Source organism: Ictalurus punctatus, chromosome 28, assembly GCF_001660625.3.
Source record: "Ictalurus punctatus breed USDA103 chromosome 28, Coco_2.0, whole genome shotgun sequence".
Classification (NCBI taxonomy): Eukaryota; Metazoa; Chordata; class Actinopteri; order Siluriformes; family Ictaluridae; genus Ictalurus; species Ictalurus punctatus.
In genome coordinates, this window is record NC_030443.2 from 14,847,274 (window position 1) to 14,873,160 (window position 25,887).

The 25,887-nt window shown below is 39.0% G+C and overlaps 2 protein-coding genes across 2 annotated transcripts; one reads left to right on the plus strand and one right to left on the minus strand.

Moving 5' to 3' along the window:
* Positions 1–188: 188 nt before the first annotated feature.
* On the minus strand, positions 189–6,480 carry LOC124626478 (uncharacterized). Its single transcript, XM_047151962.2, has 3 exons — positions 6,199–6,480; positions 2,960–3,100; positions 189–773 (listed from the first exon to the last, which is right to left on the minus strand). The coding sequence occupies exons 1-3, from the start codon at positions 6,266–6,268 to the stop codon at positions 592–594; spliced, it is 393 nt and encodes a 130-aa protein (XP_047007918.1). The 5' UTR covers positions 6,269–6,480; the 3' UTR covers positions 189–591.
* Positions 6,481–10,910: 4,430 nt separating this feature from the next.
* ddx54 (DEAD (Asp-Glu-Ala-Asp) box polypeptide 54) lies at positions 10,911–22,298 on the plus strand. Its single transcript, XM_017460690.3, has 20 exons — positions 10,911–11,212; positions 12,606–12,732; positions 12,812–12,882; positions 12,961–13,149; positions 13,232–13,281; positions 13,383–13,424; positions 13,612–13,707; positions 14,743–14,864; positions 14,979–15,040; positions 15,130–15,261; positions 15,801–16,011; positions 16,500–16,631; positions 16,900–17,121; positions 17,209–17,282; positions 17,432–17,659; positions 18,351–18,496; positions 19,650–19,763; positions 19,868–19,978; positions 20,085–20,173; positions 21,608–22,298. Exons 1-20 carry the CDS (start codon positions 11,093–11,095, stop codon positions 21,850–21,852), a joined length of 2,583 nt encoding a protein of 860 aa, XP_017316179.1. The 5' UTR covers positions 10,911–11,092; the 3' UTR covers positions 21,853–22,298.
* The last annotated feature ends 3,589 nt before the right edge of the window (positions 22,299–25,887 follow it).

Genomic DNA, 25,887 nt, shown 5'->3' on the forward strand with positions numbered 1-25,887 from the left:
GTTTTAAATTGAGATTTCAATACAGACAACTTCATTTATATACGGTCCAAACCCCCAATCAACCAGTTAAGTAGAATGTATGCAAAACAAACACATAATGATAGAAAATGTTGTCCATGCCATAATGACACTTACATGGCTTTGAAAATGTACCTTAGACTTGACAGCAGTGACTCAATATGCAAAAATACTGAATAAAACAATTAGGACTTTATTATTTACAGTGTGTGGTTGTTTTTTGTTTTGTTTTGGGGTTTTTTCAGTTATAACCTCTTCAAAACATCAGTTTTTTCATTCCCATTCACTACATTTCAAGACATGGTGGTTCATCACTCTATGAAAATCTTATTAACATTTAAAAAATCGTATTTTTTTGACAAAAATATTGATGACAGGTACCCAGCAGATAAGAACACTCATCACAGTACCTCTGGCCAAACTTCAGTTCAAGTCCCTGATTGGCAGTAGGAATGTAATACACGGCATATAAAGCAAAAGGCTTACAAAAATGTAAAGAAGGACAAAACATAATTTTTGAGCATTTCCGCAGACACGCCAGACATTCCAGAGTTTCTCAGGAGTTCTCTTCCTTCACAGATACATCACCATTAGGCCAACCAGCATGCAGATGTAATGCAGAGTTCCTGGGTGCCAGCAGGGAGCACTGTTACATAAGTCTGTATCACAGCAGTGGATGTTCACTCCTGGAAGCTCCTGCTGCTGACAGTGGCGGGACGTGGCACAGCCGCTGGTCAGGACGATACCCAGTGCCACTGTGGAGCCAGAGATAGGGCATAGATGTTAATGTTAATGATTATCCTAATAGCATAACGTGGTAACTCTTAAATTCCTTTCAGATCTCTTCGCAATACCGCATCTCTTTTAGGTTACTCTGAATATATTCCTAAAGCCACACATAAACCATGACTAAAGACTAGCCTCATTCATACAGTTAAGTGCAAAAGTCTTAGTTTTAAGTTAGCCTAAAATATACCCCTATTTTACAGTTTATCTGCACAAAATCTAATTTCACATCAAGTTTTACCTTCATGGCTTCCTGACCTGATTTCAAGAATGCAGTGAACGACAGAGTAATAAAGAAAATTAGCATTTTGGGGTTTTTTCACTATCAATATCGTAACATTTTTGTTGCTTGTTATAAAAAAGGAACATCTGTGAAACGTAAACAGTGTCACATAGGTGCTAATGAAAGTTATTTGCCTTCTTCATTTTGTTCTAAGTAGAAGGTGGTGACAAATCTACATCTGCATCTCTGCATTCATTAACTTTGGATTTTTATGGCTGGGTTTGGATCCAACTTGTATCTGAAATTTCCCCTTGTGAGGAAGAGGAAGTTTAATGCATGAAAGTGGATCCATTTGAAGATGATAATAAATCTTTGTGGGAAACAGCAACACAAACTTAGAGCCTAATCTGTAATTAATTGAAAAAAGCATCACCTGTTCCTATAGTGAAGGTCAATTACATTTAAAGGCTAACTAAAAATTCGATCAACCAACCAAAATATATCTAAACCTATCCAGGGGATTTCACAGGACAATTACAAACTGACTGAAATAACCAACTGGTGGACACTTTAACTTTTTTAACTTGTAAGATTCCTTGTAATATTATTATTACACTGTTCGCATTTTCTTTTTTTCCCCCTATCTCTTGAAGTTAATAAGGCAAAAAGTGTGACTTTTGGTATTAGAAGTGTGAAGTGTGACTTCATGGTATTAGAAAAGGTAATGTGGGTAAAGTGCACTGTCATGAAGACTTTCCTATGGTGGGAAATTTATTGATTGTCAAAAAAGAATTGACAGACACACACATATACATATATATACACATATACATATATACATATTATATATATATATATATATATATATATATATATATATATATATATATATATATATATATATACACACACACACACACACACACACACACACACACACACACACACACACACACACACACAGAGTTAACAATACAAGTCCCTGAGAATGAGCTGTTACTATAGATACAATGCATCTGAACAAGTGCATTAATATAAACCTCTGATCTAATAGCACTTCTGTCAGAGCTGCTGTTATAGAAAATCTTCTGACCAATCAGAATCAAGAATTCAATAACATTGTGGTATAAACCGTAATAATAAATTACATGTAACAGTGGGCAAATTTACAAAAAAACAAAAACCCTTACTGCGCTCAGCTGTGTTAGACTCATTAGAATGTAGCCTATGCCAATATAACTTGTATACATATCATACAAAGTATTTTTTTTCTGCATGTTTATGTTTACTTAACATTCTGCGTTTTGGGTGAAATTTCCACACCATGAATAACATATCATTTCTGAAATGCATTTTACAGTTTGCCTTAATACATAATGTCCAGCAAGCAGAGACTGCAAAGCCTGTTACATAAATCCTCTAGCAGGACTGAAACATCCTTTGCTGAGATTAAGACGCTGTTCAGGTCCAGATCAAACCCACAAGACTCAAAGTCTTCCTGTCCCTTCCTTAAAGCTGCCTTGTCTTGTACGTCAGTCTGTACTCTTACTGACGGCCCGTCATCAGCACTCTCTGACCCTGTTATTTCCCTGAGCTGGTGAAAACAGTGCTACCTCAGCCCTTCACCAAACATGCAGAGCTCTACAAACATCTCCAAGATTGACAGCTTGTCTTAGGTGGACATTAGCGTGTGATTCATTATTGATTCTTTTGAGGTCTGGGATTTGCCCCATGCAAAAGAGATTAGTGATGTACAAAATAAAGACAAATTACGGTGGTCATTAAAAATTTTCGGTTGTAACTAGTCTTAGGTAATGTCTACATAAACCAATACACAAACATATTGTGTATTATCTGTAGTGATGCATTTCTGATCAGGCAGTTTGAATTCCAGAGGAGAAAACCTGATTATGAACTGCAGACAGTACTCACTGCTTTCTGTTTTGATGCAGAAGCGGTGCTTAAAGCCTTTGTGAGAATGAGTACAGGTGATGATCTCAGGTTTGGAGCAACCAACGTCTACATACTTCTGCCCATGGATGACGTTACAGCCGTAGCACTGCAGTCCATGGACTACAAAAGAACAGAAGAGAAAATTCACTTTTTGAATGCCATTTGCTTGTACAGTTGACATTTTAAAAGTCAACATGCGTGTCTTTTTTATCTGTCAGGTGAGTGGAAATTGTGATTAGAGCATACAGAATTGCTCAGTTAAAAAAAAAAAATTATTTAAAAAATCATCCAAATGTGAGATTTGAAGAAAGTTAGAAGAAAAATGTAGTTATGGGGAAGCTCTTAGAATCCAAACCAACCTAATCCTAACCTTAGTATGATTTAGTTACAAATCTGGACATGTGAGATGTGTTGAATGTCTTCACTCAGGACACAGCTCAGGCACTTTACCTTTCCTTTGCTTACTGTGAGATTAGGCATTATAGAATGCACAGGACACTCAGTGGGGCTTTTACATTAATCCATTAAATTAGCAATGTTTAAAGGTAATCTGATTAGGCATTGTTCTACCTGGACCTCATTAAGTAAAAGGGCACAACATGACTTTTAGTGTAAGTGGCAACATATAAATGCCTCACTGCACAAGTTGTACTGCTGGTTATAAGGCTTAAAACACACAGAAACGGTCTGTTTATTTGTCAAAGAATCATTATTCGTTTAAACTATGCATTGTTTTTTTTTTCTTTTTTTTTCTTTTCAGAAAAGTGAGTTGTCAAGGTAATGATTCTGACGTTTTCACGTTTCTAAACGTATGATTCTGTATGCAGTACTGCTGCAATATTTACAGGAAAAAAATTATACAAAATTATTTTAAAAAAGACAGTCTTTTTGTTTCAAAGAGCATACAACCTCAACCACATCCAAATAAAAGTGTGCCTTTACCACCGTGCTGTTGAATTCTCAGTTCTGATTGGTTAGAAGTTGTTGATTCATTTCCAAATAGCAGTTTAACTACAGCGCTGACGGTAGTTAAAACGACAAGGCAAATAACAGGTTCATATTAATGCACTCATTCTAATACTTGTACAGAGATTTATTAACATTCATGGATTAAAAAACGTGTGAAATTGTTGATGTAGTCATGTTTTCTTTGAGTGTAGATGTTATTTTTTGGAAGGAGTCTCCAGTGTCAGCATTAAAAAAAAAGTATGCATTATACATAACAGTTGGTAGCACAAGAGCTGTTATGGAAAATAATGGTAGCAGTAAAGATGCTTATAGTTGGGCCACATCACACCACCACATTGTTGATTATTTTCCTTTAACAGCATGACCACACTATTCCTTTAGCTCTAAAAGGATTGTCAGTTTACTTTGGTGCCCCTTCATACCTGCACATGACCCTATACAACGCACAAATCTTGTGGACAAAACATTAGGTTATTATTGTTCCATACCAGTCAGAATTATAGTCTTCATCCTGCAAAATCGCTTTACCACTCCATTAAATCATCATTCTGAAAGCTTTCAGACAGATTTCCAAAGCCCATTAATCCCTACTAAATACTCTTGGATAAAAATAATTGTTCAAAGCCTCAAGGTAACATGAAGCACTGATCAAGAAACACACTTGCTCGAAGCAAGCACCCTTATTATTATAATCATATATTTAGCCTACTATATACTCCAATCAGCCATAACATTAAATCCACCTGCCTATACAGCTCTGACCTGCTGAGGCATGGACTCCACAAGACTGCTGAAGGTGTGCTTTGGTATCTGTTTCTCAAACCATTCCTGAACAATTTTTGCATTGTGGAAGGGCACATTATCTGCTGAAAGAGGCCACTGCCATTAGGGAATACCGTTGCCATGAAGGGGTGTACTTGGTCTACAACAATGTTTAGGTAGGTGTCAAAGTAACATCAAGGTAAGCGACGCGCACACACACCAAGTCGTCCACATGATGTAAAAGAAAACATCAGACCAGTCCACCTTTTTTCCACTGCTCCATGGTCCAGTTCTGATGCTCACATGTGCATTGTAGGTGCTTTTAACAGTGGACAGGTGTCAGCATGGGCACTCTGACTGGTCTGCAGCTATGCAGCCAAATATGCAGCCAGCTGCAATGCACTGTGTGTTCTGACACCTGTCTATCATAGCCAGCATTAACTTTTTCAGCAATTTGTGCTACAGTAGCTCTTCTCTGGGATCGGACCAAACGGGCTAGCCTTCTCTCCCCACGTACATCGATGAGCATTGGGCACCCATGACCCTGTGGCCGGTTCACCGGTTGTCCTTCCTTGGACCATTTTTGGTAGGTACTAACCAATGCATACTGGGAACACCCCACAACACCTGCTGCTTTGGAGATGCTCTGACCCACTCGTCCAGCCATCACAATTTGGCTCTTGTCAAAGTTGCTGAAATCCTTACACTTGCCCAGTTTTCCTGCTTCCAACACGTCAACTTCAGGAACTGAATGCTTACTTGCTGCCTAATATATCCCACCCCTTGACAGGTGCCACTGTAACAAGACAATCAATGTTATTCACTTCACCTGTCAGTGGTTCTAATGTTATTGCTGATTGGTGTATATATCTATAGGCCCAGTATACATCATTACGGATAATTGAATCTACTTCAAATTGCAATTTTTTAAAAACCATTCAGAAGATAGGGTTAGGGTTAGGGTTAGGGTTAATCTTACGGACCTGTTTTATATGTTACATTTTATTGCTTTGGTCTTGCGTATAATCCTCCAGGTTGTCCTGTTTCCAAAAACATGTCAGCAGTTGGATAGATAGATAAATGAATAATATCAGAGCTCTGATTTCAAATCAGGTATCAATCCACTGATGATCAGTATCGCAGAATGTTAAGTAATTGGTACATCCCTACCTTACTCATTTACTATCTGGGTAAAATTACAGTGCATATTATTGATGATATTTTAAATAGGTAAAAACACAGACTACAATGTCTTACAAATTTGACAGCTTTTATGATTTTTTCCGCAACCTTTTTGAGAAATAAAATGCATATTCATATTCATATTCATGATTTTTCTGTAAAGCTGCTTTGTGACAATGCCCACTGTTAAAAGCGCTATACAAACAAAATTGAATTGAATTGAATTAATAATTTTTTTTCTATAGGGGTGTGATTTTATTTGTTTGTTTGTTTATTTATTTATTATTTATGTATTCCTCACTCACCCTGTGCCGTGAAGAGCGCGGATGCCAAAATGAATCCAACCCCGTAAAGCAGCCAAGTGTGTAAAGTCATGGATGCACCTCTGCTCAGGTCTTGTCCGTTTGGGCCGGAAGTTTACCGCAACCGAACCGACAGGTTTAGACCAGACTTCCTGTCAGAACTAGTCCATGAAGCGCACAAGGCTGCTCCGTTTAGCGCAAAGGCGCGAGCTGTGGGCGCGAGACGCAGGCTGATCTGAGCGCGTGGGGGGGAAAAAACACAGCTGGGTGGGGGCTAGAAACACTTCAACCATAATACTAATATACTGGCATTTTTGGTCTAAAAGAGTCTGTCACGAGCAAGAGAACGGAAGATGCTGAAATGCCTGACTGAAACACAATGTCCATTGGTATGGAGAGGCAGATGGGAGCAAGAAGGGACGACACCACCTCCACAGCATATCCCTAGTATTGAATTAACAGCCAAAGTGTTAAATGAACTGTGAAGAGTGTTCAAGCAAACACTGGGCTTTATGATTTATTAATCTTGCATGCATTTGGAGTAACAGCCCTCTCTCCCTCTCAGATGTCTGATTAGAGGTCCAAGATGGGATGGTAGTGGGGTGGGAAGTCTTTTTTCAGTTTGGTCACCTGCCAGTCCATACCCACCAGCCAGATCTCCCCTGTCATACAACAGTTATATACCAACCAGGGAGGGTGAAGTCTGATGTACGATTCGTCCAAGTCACACGAACTGCTGCTCATGCTGCATCACAGGGCAGAGGAAAGTACTATCCACCCTCTTCCGAATACATGAGCTCACAGACGCCTGTGATTGGTAATGTTGCTGGGAGAAAGGTGAGAATACACCCTGAATTGGATATCAGTCTGTCACAAACGTCACACACCATCTACACACACATTCACACATAGGGGCAATTTAGCATAGACAATCAATCCACCATGTTTTTCTGAAGTAGGGGTATACCAGAGAACCTGGAGGAAACTAATGCAGGCATGGAGGGAACATGCACAGATATTCCACACAGACAGGTAAATATGATTAATTACATCAATGAAATAGGAGTAATAAACCTCCTAGATGTGTGACTGCAGGTCAGATTTGAGACAGGAACTGGAAGGCAAGTTTTATTATAAGGGTGGCGGCTGCCACCCTGTGCCACATATATGGCCACACCCCTGAGATTGACTAGTGTTATTCCTTGCCCTCTCCTGTCTTATTTTTGACAGAAGAGTAACATAAATAATAATGAATTAATCCATGATATCAGTGCTTAGTGATGATCTGTGGTGTACCTAGTTTTTTAAAAAAAATATATATATATTTTTTAGAGATGGGGTGGCAAAGGCCAGGATGGCACCACTTAATTATATATAGAATAAAGTTCTATTTTATTTATGACATATTTGCAGAATATCTGATTTGTTCCTTGGTGCAAAAATTACTGCACATGTAACGACATTACTTTATTGGCTTCACATTTGTGAATGAACATGTGCTATAGGATTCATTTAGTGTTTATTAATTACACTGGAGTATTCAACCTCTCAGAGATGGGATTTAAGGTCATAATTGATTGGCAAAGCTAATATCAATTATGGTAGCTACCATGGTGTCTGGTTTCATCTCAAGGTGATGTGCTCGTGTATTTCCTCCCTATGAACAGGTTGCATCTCTTCATCATATCCCCAGGCTTTTCAGTCAGTAGAGACATTCTATCTAATCAAGAATTAAAGACTAAATCCTTTCTTAGAGTCCATAATGCTGCGGATAAGTCAACCTTTGCGATAAGCTCCCACTCTCTCTCGGGCCTGAAGCAACATATGGTCGAGCTTGATACGTGATTGCCCGTGATTCACCCGCATAATAAAAGATATGTTTACAAGGCTAGTGATATATTTCACTCAGGATGGCTTAATTCCTTTTTAGGCCATGGTTAAATAACAACAGAAGGCTTCCTGTGGATTCCTATGTCCTTATTCTCTGCTGTAAAGGGAGATTGTGAATGTGAAGTGGTGAGGAACAGTAGGAGCTGAGCTGAAGGCTTTTGAAATCCTTATTAATATTCTACTCAGAGCTAAGCTGTGTGAAAATGGCATTTTATCCACCAAACCCTGTCATAAAGCATTACACTGTCAATGGGATGCACTAGTCTTTGGAGTGAAATGTGGTTTACCATCTTCACATGTGATGTAGATTGCAAGGTGGATGGTAGAAAAATGTAAATTATAATTATACAGTACGCCGGGTGTACACAAGGAATTAATAAGTCTATACAGAACATCAGCAAAAATGTCTCAAGGCTTGTTTGACCTTTCAAGTGGAACAATTTATATGCTAAAGTCCAAGTGCAGCTTCTGAAGCTTTTGCCTCAGAGGTTGAGCTGTGGTTCTGAAACGCAAAACCATAATTTAAGAAGCTTTCTCCTTATCTAATGTCACACAGACACTCTTGAAAAGTGCATTTTAAATCCCTTAGCAGAAGAGTGACAGCTATACGATGTAGCTGTATAGTGCAGTGTCCAGAATTCTTGATGAAGCTGCAAGAAAAGGGATTTCAGGAGGGTAGCTGGAGACACACAAAAAAATAAAATTATATGTGTGAACATAAAATATGGAATGTTCAAAGAGCTTCATAGCTCCATGTCCAGGCTTTCTGCATGTCTTAATGTGGCCACTCTGAAACTGCTCAGAATATTTATAAGGTTTAAACTGGGGTTCTATAATTATTTATTAATATTTGACGTTGTTATTGATTTAGTTTTGGGCAAACCCTGTGAATTTATTTTGCATTTAAATTTCCTGTTAACGTCACAGGTTTGACACAGGGTTGCAAGCAAGTTACTTTAAACTAAGCTTTATTAAAGAATATGTATATATATATAGTTTACTACCATCAACCCACATTTTTCTAACTAAAATACAACTATATTGTATTGTAATTACAGTATAATAGAATTACTGGTAACAGGGCTCCCAATTTATTACAGTTTTTTCCTGTGAAGGATTTTTAAACAAACAAACAAACAAACAAACACTATTGTATACTGTAAGTCAGGACCCAACATCTTTTCAACATTTTCTTAAGATATTTGTTAGTTCCTTAAGGTTTGTGAAACTTACTGTAAGAATGCAATTAAGTTATCCAGTTTAATGAAAATTGTAGGAATTACCTACTTTTTTGAACATGTTAACTTTTTTTATTTATTAAGTTATTTTCTATTTATACACCATTCGATATATTTATTATTTATTTATGTATTTTATTTGCAAATATTTGATGTATGGAAATGAGTGTGTGTGTGTGTGTGTGTGTGTGTGTATGGGTATGCATGTATGTACTGTATATATGCATATATAGCCTATATGTATGCATTTGAGATTTTGTTGTATATAAGTTGTTCTGGTCATTTCTGATGTGCAAGTTTTTATCTCGTTTTGTCTTGTATGCTGTACAATGATCCATTTTCTTGGAAAATTAATTCAATAAGACTGATATTGTAAATCCTGCCAATAAGACTTAACATTTACATACTCTTTAGACAAAAATGAAAAAGACAGAAATATAATCTATAGTATGTAGAAATACGCTCAAATATCTAATGTGCCATATAATTATTCTCTAATAACTTGTATGTTATAAATTTGCCAGTTGTCGTACTGCGTCCTTCATATCAGGTCTGGAATCCAAGAGGCTTGCAGCAAAAAGTGTTTCCAAAGTGTCTCCACCCTGTGGACATTCAGTGCACTATCAATCAGCAGTGAAACCTGGATGTCACATAGACAAGCTATTGACTAAATACCGTTTATGTTGGTATTATAAGACCAACTGGGCTATGGCTGTATTACATATCGATCAGCAGTGAAAAATGAATTAAAGATATACGAAAGATTTATTAGATATGTCATTACATAAGAAATAAACCCCTGATGCTAAACTATTGGATAAATCCTCCAAAATTATATAGAGACAATCCTATCAACAGCTTCTCCATCTGCTACTATACTGTTGCTTTATACATGAATTGATTTCATTGAGTTTGGGTTACTGTGTAACTTGGGTTATGGGGCTCTTCAGTGGGTCTCCATAGGGTTCTCTGGTTTCCTCCCACTGTCCAAAAACACACCAGTATGTGGAATGGCTATGTTACATTGCCACTAGGTGTAAATGAGTGTGTGTGTGTGTGTGTGTGTGTGTGTGTGTGTGTGTGTGTGTGTGTGTGTGTATTCCTGATAGTGTCTGGATCCACTGTGGTCCTGGATAAAGATCCACTTTAATAGGAACACTGTACACCTGCACATTTACCGTGGTGAGCAGAAGCATCTCAACATGCACAACCCATCAAACCATGAGGTGGATGGGCTACAAGAACAGAACACCACATCAGGTTCCACTCCTGTTAGCCAAGAACAAGAATCTGAAACCTTCTCACCATGGTTGTAACGAGTGATTATTTGAGTTACTATATCCTTCCTGTCAGCTCAGACCAGTCTAGTTAACCTCCTCTGATCTCTCTTATCAACAACGTGTTTCCGCCCACAGAACTGTCGCTCACTCAGTGTTTTTGGTTTTTCGCACCATTCTATGTAAACTCTAGAGACATACTCAAACCAGCATTTGCATGCTTCACCATAGTCTTGTGTAGTTTTGATAACTGTCCTGAAGAGGGCGCCAATGCAACAACCTATCTGTAAAGCGTTTAAACCTCCAGGAAGAAGAAGAAGAAGAAAAGAAGAACCAGATCACACGTGTTCCAAAATGTCGTCCTGTACTGTTTTGATCGTGTAGTAATTTGTGCTAAGAGTTTTAGATTATTAAACAGTTTCAGGTTTATATTTTCCCAGCGACTTCATTAGGAGGTAGTTATATCTAGGTAGAGATACACCACAGGACACAATGGCGCAGAGGAAGAAGAGATTGTGGAAGAAGAAGAAGCCCTCGGCACACAGAGAGCCAGACGTGGACTCAGATGGAGGAGATTTCGAGTTAGCTGCTGAAATTAAAGACGACGTTGTAGTGAGTGACTAAATACAAATAATGTTCACAGGACTGCTGTCATTTCTCATCAGCTTGGCTGCTGTGTTAGGCAATATAGACTAACCAGTGTTCATGTTTTCCATCTATGACAGATATTACACTATAATCTAGTGTAGGAGCTACACTATAAACAATGTAAATGGACTTATTTGTTGAGCATGTTGAGAAGTTATAGACCTATGCCTGCTTATAAGCCTTATTTATGCTTATTACTGCACAGAAGATTATTTTTGGTGTAAAGAGAAGGTGTCAGTGTGGTAAAATCACTTCACAGCTCTAGACAGGATCTAGCTTATGCATTTATTCCAGGGGTTCACAAACTTTTTGGGCAAGTGAACATTCTGAATTTTCTATGACAAGTTTGTATTAATTTTTTTTTTTAATTCCTTATTTATAATATAGGTCTGATTACAAACATTTGAATGTTTAACTATGTCAGTAGCATATTACCAGTGTACTGGGAAGAGGAGTTGTTGTTGTTGTTGTTGTTGTTGTTGTTGTTGTTGGTGTTGGTGTTGTTGGTGGTGGTGTTGTTGTAGGGAAATGATCCACGCTGGGGTGGTGTGATTATGCCCCGACGTGAAACATTCTGGTTTATACTTGGCACATGATTTTGTCTGCATGTACAGGAACAACACGAACAAGCATTATTATTAGTCATACACTCGCCGCATGTCTTGCGTACATCTGGAAGATTTAAAAACAACATCATTAGACTGCACCCAAAAAGCCAAACGTAAAACATCCCCTGGCCATCAGGTTTCCGAGTCGATCTGTAACAACGTTTCGCAATTTCAAGCACAGGATGTTAAACAGACTGTGAGCTCTATCTTAAATCCACTGTCGTCGTGATTGTTGTCATGAACTGTGTCTCAAATAGAAAATACTGACCTTGCATTCAAAAGGATTTACTAATGTTGAAAATCCAGAAAGCTGGTAGGCAAAAACAGACCTTTCGCTAGGTTTGAAGGTGACGTGAGGTCAAGATCTCTCACGTTCACAGCCTCACTGTGAATTGGGATTGGAATGAAAAAAGTCAGATATCATCTGCGTCTACTCTAGTGTAGTTTTTAACACAGTATCGACCCTGATATTAGTGCTCGGATATTAGTCCATTTACACGATCTGGCAAGTTTGTACCAAATGACCAGAAACAAGTGCAAGGCAGTTTTAGGAAAAATAAAGATGACACAGAAATGCATTCAAACTGCGAACCGAGAGAACGAGACACGTAATTACCAGTCATCAGAAGATTTAATCAACGTGAAGCATTCAAGTTCCTTAGAAGTTACCGTAGGTTGTAAAGTTACACAAATAAACCAAGTGTTTAACATTCTCATGTTGAATTGTTGGACTGTTTGGTTGTTCACAGTTTGGTAAAAAGCTGCCTCGCTTCCCCACGTCATCTGATTGCCTGTCGGATGTAGAACCGGACACGAGAGAGATGGTGCGTGCTCAGAACAAGAAAAAGAAAAAGTCTGGAGGCTTTCAGTCCATGGGTATGTCCATTAGGAGACCTTTGTCAAAAACTTTTTTCCCACTGAGCTCTCACTGAAAAGCATCTTTCCCGTTGCGTAGGTCTCAGTTACCCTGTCTATAAAGGGATCATGAAGAAGGGCTACAATGTTCCGACCCCTATCCAAAGAAAAGTGAGTCGCTTCTTAATCGTCGCAAGTCGTTCTTGCCTGGAATTTCTTGTGACCTTTTCATGATGTTTGTTGTGACAGACTATTCCAGTCATCTTAGATGGTAAAGATATTGTTGCCATGGCGAGGACCGGGAGCGGCAAGACGGCTGCGTTCTTGGTGCCCATGTTCGAGAGGTTGAAGGGACCTCAAGCTCAGACAGGCGCCAGAGCTCTGATCCTCAGCCCCACGAGAGAGCTGGCACTACAGACCATGAAGTTCACTAAAGAGGTGACTTGAAAGCCACACAATTCAAGCTTGTTGTAGTTATAATTGATTGCTCATTCATGGGTGTCTGTTGGTCATTTCCCAGCTGGGCAGGTTCACCGGGCTAAAAACGGCACTAATCCTCGGTGGAGACAGGTAATTTTTCGAGTCTTCATTTTGTTGACGTATGAGCAACGTTGGCATTAAAGCGTGCTTTGATAACTGTGGGGTTTTTTTTTTTTCGTTTTTCCTTCTAGCATGGACGATCAATTTGCCGCTCTACATGAAAATCCAGACATGTAAGTGTATCAACAAGCATTGCTTAAATCTATAAATGATTCTTTCTTACAGTAGAGCCTCTAGTACAATCTAGATCACTTTATATTGTATACTACAGTGCATTGAGATGATATTACATGCTAAATGGTATAAATGAAATTCAGTCTCCTTGGAAGCTATGAAATATTCTTCCTTGTATTTCTCCAGCATCATTGGTACTCCTGGCCGTCTGATGCACGTCATCATGGAAATGAACCTCAAACTGCAGAAAGTGGAGTACGTGGTGTTTGACGAGGCGGATCGGTAAGCACCTAGATCCTTCAGGCGACTCGGTTGTCGTAATGTTTCCTGTGCTTGTAATACCATCCTGGTTTTCTAGACTTTTACAGCACAGTGCTATTGAGTTCTCGATGGGTCAGAAGGTGTCATGATTATCTGTTACAGCCGCTCAGACACTAGATCAGATGCAAGGTAAAACACCGGTTTAGATTAATGCGTTTATTCTAATTTAAAGTGCGTAATTGTTAAGCGTAAGTCGTTAGCTTACCTCACAGCCTGGGCTAAGTCGCACTTGATATCGACAGTACCATGGATTTTTATAATGTTGGACACGGGACACTTCAGATTCTAGAGAGCATTTCATTGGACAGAAAATCTGACGAGAAGCTGAAGTGCAGAATGATGTCATCGAAATTTGTTGATCCGTGTCAGTGGTAGAGAGGGAGACTGAACATTTTGAATGCATATATCTTCTAAATGTGAAATTTGTCATTGTTTGGGAGCACACTAGCTTATAGACAACCTGACAGGCTGACATATTCATACTAAAAGCCACAAACGTCAATTCCAGGGGGACTTTTCTAATATGGGAAGACATCCAAATCAAGGACAGGCTGAATTTATTTTTGTTTTTTTGTATCTTGTTAACGTTGAATGAAAAAAAGAAAGGCTGATGCATGATTTTCATAGCTGTCATAGTGTAACTAAACTAACTTGTTTTATGATGTATCGATGTATCGTGCTTTGATAAATAATAAATTGTCAGCGTTGGCAAATTGCTGCGGCATAAAGGAAACGAAAAACTCCAGGGCTTGCTGTTATTGGAAACTATTCAACTTTGGAATGGTATGATGCAGCCTGATGTGAAGTGGACTAAACCTAACCCTACTGTTACCATTGCAAAGATGATTGTTTTCCATAACAGCACATCTTGAAGTGTTGTGTTCCACTCATACCACAGCACTTTCCCGTTTTGTCCTGTTTTATTCCTAAAGTAATAGTGCTGTAAGCTACAGTTTTGATTTGGGAATCAGTTTGTGCTGTGGTTCTTTTCAACAGACTGTTTGAAATGGGTTTCACTGAACAACTGCAGGAGATCATCAGACGCCTCCCCGAAACTCGGCAGACCCTGCTGTTCTCCGCCACGCTCCCCAAACTGCTTGTGGAATTTGCTAGAGCTGGTTAGGCCACTCACTTTGTCCAAGTTAGCAAAAAATATAATGATTTTACGTTCAGTGTGAAGAAGCCTGGTCTTCATCAGCACATCATTAGCATCTCTATTCTCTCTTCCACAGGATTAACAGATCCAGTCTTGGTCCGTCTAGATGTCGACAGTAAGCTCAGCCATCAGTTAAAGGTAAATAGAAATGAAAGAGAGCTGAAGGACATCTTCATATCTTACTACTTTCGACGTCCAATAAAAACCCGTTTGTTTCTCCTCATTAGCTGTCCTTTTTTCACCTGCGTTTGGATGACAAGCCTGCACTGTTGCTGTATCTTCTGCGTAATGTTGTGAAGCCTCAGGAGCAGACGGTCGTATTTGTGGCTACCAAACACCACGTGGAGTACCTCAACCAGGTAACTGACCATGAGACTTAAGGACTTTGTTTTACTCGTAATGCTTTGTAAAGGTCTACAGCATGTATTTCTGACCTTCAAGAAAATACTGATTGTGCTATGTAAGTAATAAAACATATTGGGGGTGTGCTGTTGTAGTAAAATAATCAACGACTTGGTGATGTTATTGTGGATGTTATTACTATAGAAACAAGGTCTTCGAATGAGTGCATTAATATAATCCTTACGTAGTGTCAGAGCTGCTATTAAAGAAAATTAATCAACACACTCTGACCAATCAGAATTGACAATTCAGTGTTATATAAAAATAATTATGAAAGGGCAGTTACTGCTTTCTGACTGTAATTGTCCTGATACTCTGTTCTTATAATAATTGGCTAGCATTTTATTATAGTTTGTTATTACTGATATTGATATTATACACATACATAATGATTGGTGTTACAAAGAATGTCTGGCCCCAGTGTGTGCTTATATTATATTATATTATAATTTATTATAATTTATTATTATTATATCTTTGTATCTCTCATGACTAGCTACTGAATTCACAAGGAATCGAGTGTGCGTACATATACAGCTCTTTAGACCAGACGGCCCGAAAGATCAACATTGGTCGCTTTGTCCACCGCAAAGCAATGGTGCTGCTGGTGACTGATGTGGCAGCTCGTGGTATCGACATCCCACTCCTGGACAACGTCATCAATTATAACTTCCCCTCCAAGGCCAAGCTCTTTCTGCACAGAGTTGGTACGTTCAGTGCACAGGTAGCTTGGAGGTAGCTTCTGCCTGATTACAATGGTATGGTTTCGATACTGAAATCCCAGAGGTTTGTGGAGCCCAGGGTTTATTCTAAGTCCTGGTTTATATTTCTGTATCCATAGTTACATAGTTGCCTTCTTACTTGCATGTAACATGAACATGTCCACTAGGGGGCAGAATAAAGTTAAACAAAAGCCTCACGTTTTACTGTATGTAGGATGAATGGACAGAATGTGGATGTAATAATGATTAGGATCAGTACTTACTTTCAGGTTTGAAGTCACCTATACTAATCATATTCGTTGTCAAAGAGGGCAGTTTGGGATTTTTCAGGTTATGTAATATAGCCCCTCTGAGCACTGTCCACTGTTTACCTTCTCTGAAGTATAACTTATTTTTTACTAAACATTTTGTGTTTTTTATGTTGTTGAGTATGAGCATGCACCACTCTGATGGACTCTTGTTTTGGTGTGCAGGTCGCGTAGCCCGTGCTGGTCGGAGTGGTAGAGCCTTCAGCCTGGTGTGCCCAGACGAAGTGCCCTTTGTTTATGACCTTCACCTCTTTCTTGGACGACCTTTGCACCTTGCAACCATTGATCACTCACAGGGTATCTCACCTCCATAGGATCCCTCTGTTATTCAGTACAGTAGGGCTCCCTTGCCAATTAGAGTGTGAATAGATATTCTCACACACTTGATTTCTAAAGTTCTGTTTTGATGTTTGTAGCAAATAAAATGTTAGTTTTGGATTGGTGCTTGGACCCCATTGATTGCTGCTTATAACAGTACTTCTTTAAATATTTTGTATATAATTGGCAGAACTGATCAGCAAGTGGCTGTCTTTTTAAATTTTTTTTATTTATCTTCTTTGTATAGATGCTGACGGAGTGTTGGGCCGTGTCCCACAGAGCATCTTGGATGACGAAGATGCACAAGTTCTTGCGGCTCATGAGAACTGTCTTGACCTCCAGAACCTCAAACGGATCTCCGAGAACGCTTACAAGCAGTACCTTAAGTCCCGACCCAACCCCTCACCAGAATCTATCAAGCGGGTCAAGACCTCTGATCTGTCCTCCATAGCTGTTCACCCACTGCTAGGTTTGTGAGGTTTTTATATCCGGTTGAAGATTAGTTGTCTCGATGACTTGTCCCTGCTTAGAGTTTCCTTTTCTGGCATATTTCCAGGGTCAGGACTTGAGAAGATGGAATTGGAGAGACTGCAGATAGTCGACTCGATCAAGGCTTACAAGTCAAAATCCGTGAGCAAATAATTTGTATGCATTATAATATCGGAATTACGTTGTCAGTCAAGTCCGTCCTTTCAGCACGGATACTCAGTTCCTCAGAATGCCAGTCAAAAATATATAGACTTAACGCATAGAACACATGTATTTCCTGAATCTCTCAGACTATATTTGAGATCAACTCCAACAACAAAACCAGTGCCAGTGAGGTAATGAGGACGAAGCGTTCTCGGGACAGCCACCTAGTGGACAAATTCCAGAGGACAAAAGAAGAGATGCAAGCCGAGAGTCAGCCGATCCGTCCAGCTGTTCAAAACTCTGTTACAACACAACTGCACCAAGGGGAGGAAGAGGAGGAGGAGGAGGAGGATGATGATGATAAAGACCTTCAGGTAAGTGTAGGCCTACATTCAAAATCGGTTGATACAGTATGTACTGATCAGTGTGTATATGTGTGTAGTACGAATATAATACGGACACACTACATCCGCCATGTTGGCCTTGTCATGTGACCTACAATTTAAAAAGAGCCGGCATGCTGCCTTCCGCCATTTTTGATTCTGACAGCTCTTCCATGAAAGTACTGTTGCCTTATGGGATAGCGCAGTGTCCATTGGTTTCATACTGCAGAATCTCGGCAGAAGCATCCGGGTATTTCTCGCCTACTGTTTTATGAATACTGAGAATTCGGACATAGTACTGCTTTGCCGTACTGCTATAGTATGGTAGTAGGTATATTCGGATGCATATTGAAGACAGGTCTCTGTTTGAAAATTTACTAAAAGTCTTGTGTCCTGGGGCATTGCATATTTATGTATTTATATTAAGTCGATACTGCAAAAATATGGGCTTGTTATGTACAGTATGAAAGAAACAAATGATTTTGCTGAATCTTTTTTTTTTTTTTTTTTTTTTTTTGGTTTCTAAGCTGGTGGAATAATCATGATCTAATAATTGTGTTTTTATTTTCACAAACTAAGTAAAATATTAGTTATTACCAATTTAGCAATTTTGCAACCCTAATACCAAAGAATGTTCTGCAGAAGCATGACCACAAAAAACAGAGTCTTTTGCATTCATCAGGGTGTGTTCTCGAAAGTGGTTGGAGGAAAGAAACGGAACGAGAACGTGGATGTGTACAGACCCAAGAGCAAAAAGAGCAGGCGGTCGGGTCGAGACGAGGAGTTTTACATCCCATACAGACCCAAAGACTTTGAATCGGAAAGAGGGTATGGTTCTGATCTTCACGTTTATCTTTAATAGCTGGATCAAGAAAAAAAGTTGTTAGAATTTTACTCAACTAATATTAATTTCAGAATACTGAGAAAATTTGATATTTAGATAATCACGATTTGAAATTTAAACGTATCTGAATGTTCCTTTCGCATACCATTTATTTCACTCCCACCCCATTAATTGTCGTTTCATGCATCATTCAGTACGTTTACATGGACAACAATAATCCGATATTAACCCGATTTAAGAAACTAGCATGTAAACAGCGATTATTGATGACCTTAATCTGACTAAAGTCCTACTCGAATAAACGCAAGTCAAATTAAGACATGTGGAGTATTCCTGTTTTAGTCGCATTATAGACGTCCCAAACCGCGTACTTGCCTACTATAGGCCTGTAGTAGGAGAAATGCATGTATCTCGGCTACTATATAGACAGTTAGTACGCGGTTTGGGACGCAGCCCACAGCTTCAGGTAGTTGTCTATTAACACGTATAGCATGACAAATAATTAACCGCACTTGAAGCGTTCGTAAAAAATTTAAATAAAAACACCCAAAACTGTATACGGCACCATAACGAAGACGAACTGTATGTTGATACGTGAAATTCTGGAGGGACGGCGTGGTGCGGTGATGTAATGACGTGTGCTGTTAATCTAACTATGTTCTAGAACATATAAAACAGGAACATGAAAGGAGTATTCTAAAAGCGACTCGTGTAAACACCTTAATCACATTATTATCTTAATCAGAGTAAGGTCAATAATTAGATTACTGCTGTCCATGTAAACGTAGTCATTGTTGTTTCATACATCTTACCATTTGTAAAAGTTCATATTTTTCCTGTAATTTCATTTAAAAAAGTTGAACTTTCATATATTCTAGATTCATTCATCTTGTTTGAGGAGTATCATTTTGTAAAATCAGATTATTGGACTGTACTGTAAGGGTTCTTTTGGATAGTTGATAGATCTTAGCTTTCTAAAAGGGGAAACACCCTGATTTAAGGTTCTGTGTAGGTTTATCAGGGTTCCCCTAGAAGGACAAACCAAAGAGCCCTTAATGCTGTTAGATTGAACCTTTTCTTCTACATGCTGTAGTGAGTCAAGTTGGGATTGTGTGCTGGGGTTTTTGTTGTCCGTAGACTCAGCCTTGCAGTAGAAGGCAGCTCGTTTGAACGGCAGGCCTCCACAGCTGCACTGGATCTGATGGGTGATGACAACAGCACCCTGGACCAGCACAAGAAGATGATGAGATGGTGAGTGGAGAGACACCTTCACAGACATTTAATCAAACCCAAATCGTAAACCATACACAAGAAGTAAATTCATAAGAAATAAATGTCTCCCTCAATCTCTCCAGGGATCGCAAGAGAAAACGCTTCGTCCATGACACAGGAAAAGAAGACAAAAAGAGCAAAATCAAAACGGAGAGTGGGCAAGTGGTCATGGCCAAGAAGTCGAAGAAGAACTTGTATCCTTTTATCTGGCGTTCTGGTTGTCGTTATATGAATTCCGTATGAATTCTGAATGAATTATATGATGAAAAGCGGTCTTTTTATTCCTTCACTCTGGCCCAGTTATGAGGAATGGAAGAAGAAATACAAGGTGGACAATGCAGATGATTCAGATGGAGAGGATGGAGGAGGAAGGGAACCGAAATTTGGAGGTATGGACAGATCTAAATCATAAAAAAATTAAAGGAATTGTTTCATAAGTTGTTGAAAAACAGTGATAAAAGATGTAGGACTGGTCATGTTATGATTGTGATTTAAAAAATACTAATAATTAAACATAATGACTGCAATGTCTTGATGTCAATTCAGCAGCTAATAATAGATAGTATTCTTCATTTTCTGTAGTGCACTAAATAAGACGCTCTCATTTTTATGTGTTTGTTTACTTTTATTGTTTCAATATCTAATTTCACATTTTAAAAGATAAACGACTCGCACACGTTTCTATAATGATTCAAAGAATGTACGATCAGCCATAATGTTAAAACCACTGACGGGTGAAATGAATAATGTTGATTATCTTGTTATAATGGCACCTGTCAAGGGATGGGATATATTGGGTAGCAAGTGAACGGTCAGTTCTCAAAGGCAATGTGTTGGAAGCAGGAAAAATGCTCAAGTGTAAGGATCTGAGCGATTTTGACATGGGTCGGATTGTGATGGCTGGACGACTGGGTCAGAGCATCTCTAAAACGGCAGGTCGTGTGGGGTGTTCCCAGTATACAGTGCTTAGTACCTACCAAAAGTGGTCCAAGGAAGGACGAGCGGTGACCCAGCAACAAGGCGTATTGATGCACGTGTGGAGGGAAGGCTAACCCGTCTGGTCCAATCTCACAGAAGAGCTACTGTAGCACAAATAGTTGAAAAAGTTTGTTCTGGCTATGATAGAAAGGTGTCTGAGAACACAGTGCATCACAGCTTGCTGCATATGGGACTGTGTAGCTGCAGATCAGTCAGAGTACCTACATAATGTTAGGCAGATGGTTTTAATGATATGGCTGATCAGTGTATTATACAATGTGAAAGAATTTTTTTTTAAATGTATTAAAACATTTTTTTTTATATGGAATGAAATCTACAGTTGCAATCAAAATGATTCAACCCCCAGTGCAAATCAGGTTTATTGTCAAAATGTACAGACTTTCAGCTGTTTGCAATGAACAAATCAAACAAAAACAATTGATGTAGTTCAACACAATGAATGCTTCAAGTGGTTTCCCAAAATTCAACTGAAAATGCAACTTATAATGACTGCTCCAGTCTCAAAATTTGATTTGTTCATTGCAAACATCTGAAAGTCTGTAAATTTTGACAATAAACCTGATTTTTAATGGGGGCTGAATCATTTTAATTGCAACTGTATATTACAGTGGTAATTGATGTCTTTTAAAGACGGTTCAATCTATATGTTAAGTCATCTATGCTATGTAAGATATCAGTCAATAATAATAATAATAGTGGTGGTGGTGGTGGTGGTGGTGTTTTTCCAAGAGAGCCAGTTCTCAAATTCCCAAATTTCCCTGATGGCTCTATAGTTGATTTGAAAATACTTCAAGTGTATAAATCCGTGTGTCTGTGTTCTTAAGGTCGTAGGGGTCGACACGGAGCGGGATCTCAGCCCCAGAACAAGGATGGCTCACGGGTTCGTTCGGAGCTGAAGAGCAGCGAACAGATCCTGAAACAGCGCAAACAGCAGTCCAAGCAGCAATTCCTGCAAAAAGGTGGCTTGAAGAAGCTGCGTGGCCGAAACAAGCAGCGACTAAACGACGTCATGAAGTCCGGCTTCGGCCGTGGGCGCTTCAAGAAAGGCAAGATGAGGAAGAGACTGTAAGAGCTTGCGGGGTCGAAACTCAAGCCAGAAACCCAACATAGCTTTCAACCTGCCACCAGATTTAACAAGGACTGGTTCAAAAAACCTTACGGTGATGTATTTAGTGGATAAAGTAGGTCAAATTGAGTTCACTGACCTGATTCTCTTAATTTCACCTTTATTTTTTTTTTTTCTTTTTTTTTTTTGGCGCATTTTCATAAGTTGTGACCATTTCTGGAAACTGAGACTTCTCTGTAAAAAAAAAAATTAAAATAAATTAAAAGTCTAAACTTGAAGAAAATCGAGCAAAGTTTGGAAACTGAGAAGACATGAGAGAACCTCCTCAAGGAAACTTTGTTAACTATACCATAACGATGTTAAATTTGTTATATACATGTGTATTTTGAAATCTGTGACCATTACAGATGCAAATGACAACAATTAAACATTTACTGTGTGTTTCCTGACTGTTAGAAAGGGTTGTTGTTATTATAGTTGGCAGCCAATGGAACGGAATACAACTCTTTATCATGATCAGGTCTGCAGAGTTTATCCACAAGATGGCAGCATTTGCAGTAAATACGCTTTATGCTTGGGTGCACAGGATACAGCGCGCTTTCCGACTTCTGCCAAAACGCGATGTATTTTTTTTAGTCTGCGGGTTTTTGCTCTGCCTTTTCGACAAACAGTAATTAAAAATGTTACTCTGCATACTTCTATAAATCTAGTTTTCACAACAAAGATCAAAACACGGCTGTGTGAGTGTTGAGGGATGTGTTGGAGTCGAAAAAACGTAAAAAATTCCTTTAGTGGAAGATGAGACTGTTGTTTCCACAGCAGAAGTATGCAGCCAGTTGCAGGACACATGTTGAGAACTGTGTTCCATATGGATGCAGTTAGTTTAATTCATTCTTGTTATCGCTAGGTTATCTGTGCCATATCCTGAGTTATGCCTATGTCTGATTTAACCCATTAATGATTAGTGAACGTCTGTCCAACTCTGATCTACAGCAGTACTGGTAAATGAAACTGCTTGGCCTGTGTGGTGGTGATTGTGATCATTTGGCCACACTGTAAGAGATCTTGTCTGCTTGTAAATCTAAAACTGAAATACACAAGCTTGTTTGCTGTATAATGCTAACAGATTTTTCCTCCATCCGTTATGCATTTCTTCAGCTGCGCAACTGTACGGGGCCTTCGTTGCCTTATTTTGCGCTTCATAATGTGTCATACATTCTCAATCGGCGACAGGTCAGGACTGCAGGCAGGCCATGCTAGCACCTGCGCACTCTGCTTACGCATGACGCAACAACCATGCGCTTGTAATCCACGTAGAATGTAGTTTGCCGTTGTCCTGCTCTGGATGACAGAATATGTTCCTCCAAAATGTGTACATATCTTTCTGTATTAATGATTGCCCTCACAGATGTGCAAGTTACCCATGCCATGGGCACTGACACACCCCCATACCATGACAGACACTGGCTTTTGGACCTGAAGCTAATAACAGCTTGAATGGTCCTTTTCTTCTTTGTCCCGGAGAACACGGCGGCTGTTTTGTCCAAAAACTATTTGAAATGTTGACTCGTCTGACCACAAAACACGATTCCACTGTGCTACTGTCCATCTCAGATGAGACCGAGCCCAGAAAAGTCGTCGTGCTTTTGGACTGTGTTGATGTACGGCTTCTGCTTTGATTAGTAAAGCCTTAACATGCATCTGTGGATGCAGCGGCGAATGGTGTTATCTGACAAAGGTTTACCAAAGTATTCCCGAGCCCATGTCAGGATATCCATTAAAGAATCATGACGGATTTTAAGACAGTGACATCTGAGGGATCAGAGATCACGCGCATTCAGTAATGTGTTTCAGCCTTACCCTTTACACACCAAGATTTGACAGGATTCCTTGAATCTTTTAATTATATTGTGCACTGTACAAGGTGAAATGCCCAGAATCCTACCGATTTGTTTGTGGGGAACGTAGTTCCCCATCAAATGTTTGATTATTCGCTGACTCATCTGTTGTCAGATTGGCGAGCCTCGACTCATCCTTGCTCTTAAAGGGCTAGGCCTTTTTTGGAAGCTCCTTATATACTATGATTAGAGGATTTCCTCACCTGTTTCACATCACCTTCTTATTTCAACTTGTCACATCGCTATCAGTCCTAAATTGCCCCTGTCCCAACTTTTTTTGAAACGTGTTTGCATCAATTTAAAAATAAATGGTTACCTTCAAAAAACTATACAGTTGGTTAGGTAAAACATCAAATACCTTGTCTTTATAAGTTTTTTTTAAAAAATACATGTCAAAGTACATTTACAAATCACTCCTCTTTGTTTTTATTAGCATTTTCCATATTGTCCCACTTTTTTCATGAATCAACAATCAGATTGGAGAATTCACCATCACTAAAAAAGATCAAAGATCAAATTGCTAAACTTCCAGTGCTGACTTTTACCCTGGCAGGTGCTCTGTTGGTGGAAAAAAAAAAACATATAAGCCAACCTTCTAATGTTGTACAAATATAGTAACATACAGTAGATTAATACAAATACAAAGTTCATGAGCTCTAATTTATTTCTTAATACTTTGTAAATCATTCACTAATTAATGTTGGTAATCAGACTGAATATTTTAGCATTCTTGTTTTAGTGTTTTATTCCCCTGTAGTTTATAAACCCTATCAATTATAGACATCTGAAGTGATCAAATAAGAACCTTAATCAAAAAGGACTACATTTGTTCACCTTTTAAACTGGAGGATGGCATCTAGCTCTTTTATTCTTCACATACCATTTAGTACTACCTTTTTTTTTTTGCGTTAATATAACATGAATGCTAAGCTCAGTAAAGGTTTGCTAGGTCTGTGTGATATAACCACCCCATTGGTCAACAAAATCAAAATCTAGCCCTCCCAAACCCTGCATTAGATCCAAAACATGACTGCCATTACCCGATATATTGTTTGTACAAAGTAATATGATATATTATTATCTGACATTTGAAGCAGTATTTAAACCAAGCACCTTCCTAACCAGTTCTTTCATTCACACTTTTGTAGATATTATCATAAATAAAAAGGAAAAAAAACCCTTTGAGAATGAATAAACCGATGCACAAGAAGATTATTCCGTGCATTAATAGTCTAAAATTATTTTGTTTCAGTTTAGAAATTTTACATATGGATGCCAATCGTCCATATAATCTCTTTCGGAAAATTTGAGTATAGCAGCTGAAAGCCCAAGTGTATACACTGACATACAGTATATCCCAGTCTTATTGTAGACTTCAGTATTGATCGTCAGGACAAATGCCTGTCCTTAAAGGGGATCCTGTATGTGAGCTATTAAAACCTCAAAGATAGGACTTCGGCCCTGAGACAGACAAGAGCGCTCTTGAGTCGTCCTATCAGATTGCTTTTTTCCGAACCCCAGCTCTATTCTAAAGTGAAGAGGAGCGACTCCCTTATCATCTTTCCCATGGCTGACACAGCGTCCACTTGAGATAGGACTGAGACACTGCTGTTCCCAACTGGTGAGACCGCAGAAAGTCAGCAGTCGATATGCGACAGGGCCGTGTGAACTGCCTTATCAAAAACTGCATAATTTGGGCATCAAGTCAAGTCAGCTGTCTACTGACATCACAGCCATTTAGTATACAGTGAGAGAAAATAATTGAGCCTCCAGAACTGTTGTGCAACATGCAGAGATGTCAATTCTTTTCACTCATTCATAGATCTTCAGTAATGGCTTTATCCCGGTCAGAGTTGTGGTGCATGGGGAAATACAGTGGAAATACAGCCTTCATACCATTCATGCATTCATTCACATTTAGAGTAGCCAGGCATGTTTTTGGGAAGTGGGAGGAAACGAGGGAACCCTGAGGAAACCCAAATACATTGAGGACATACGAAAAGCCAGACATACTGTAACCTGAGCTCAGGAGCAAACTGAGGACTCTAGAGCTGTAAAATGTCAATTCCTGAGCCCAAAACATTACATTAAAGGACAGAAATATGTGCTGGAGTGCCCTTCGCTGTTGAGCATCCAGGGT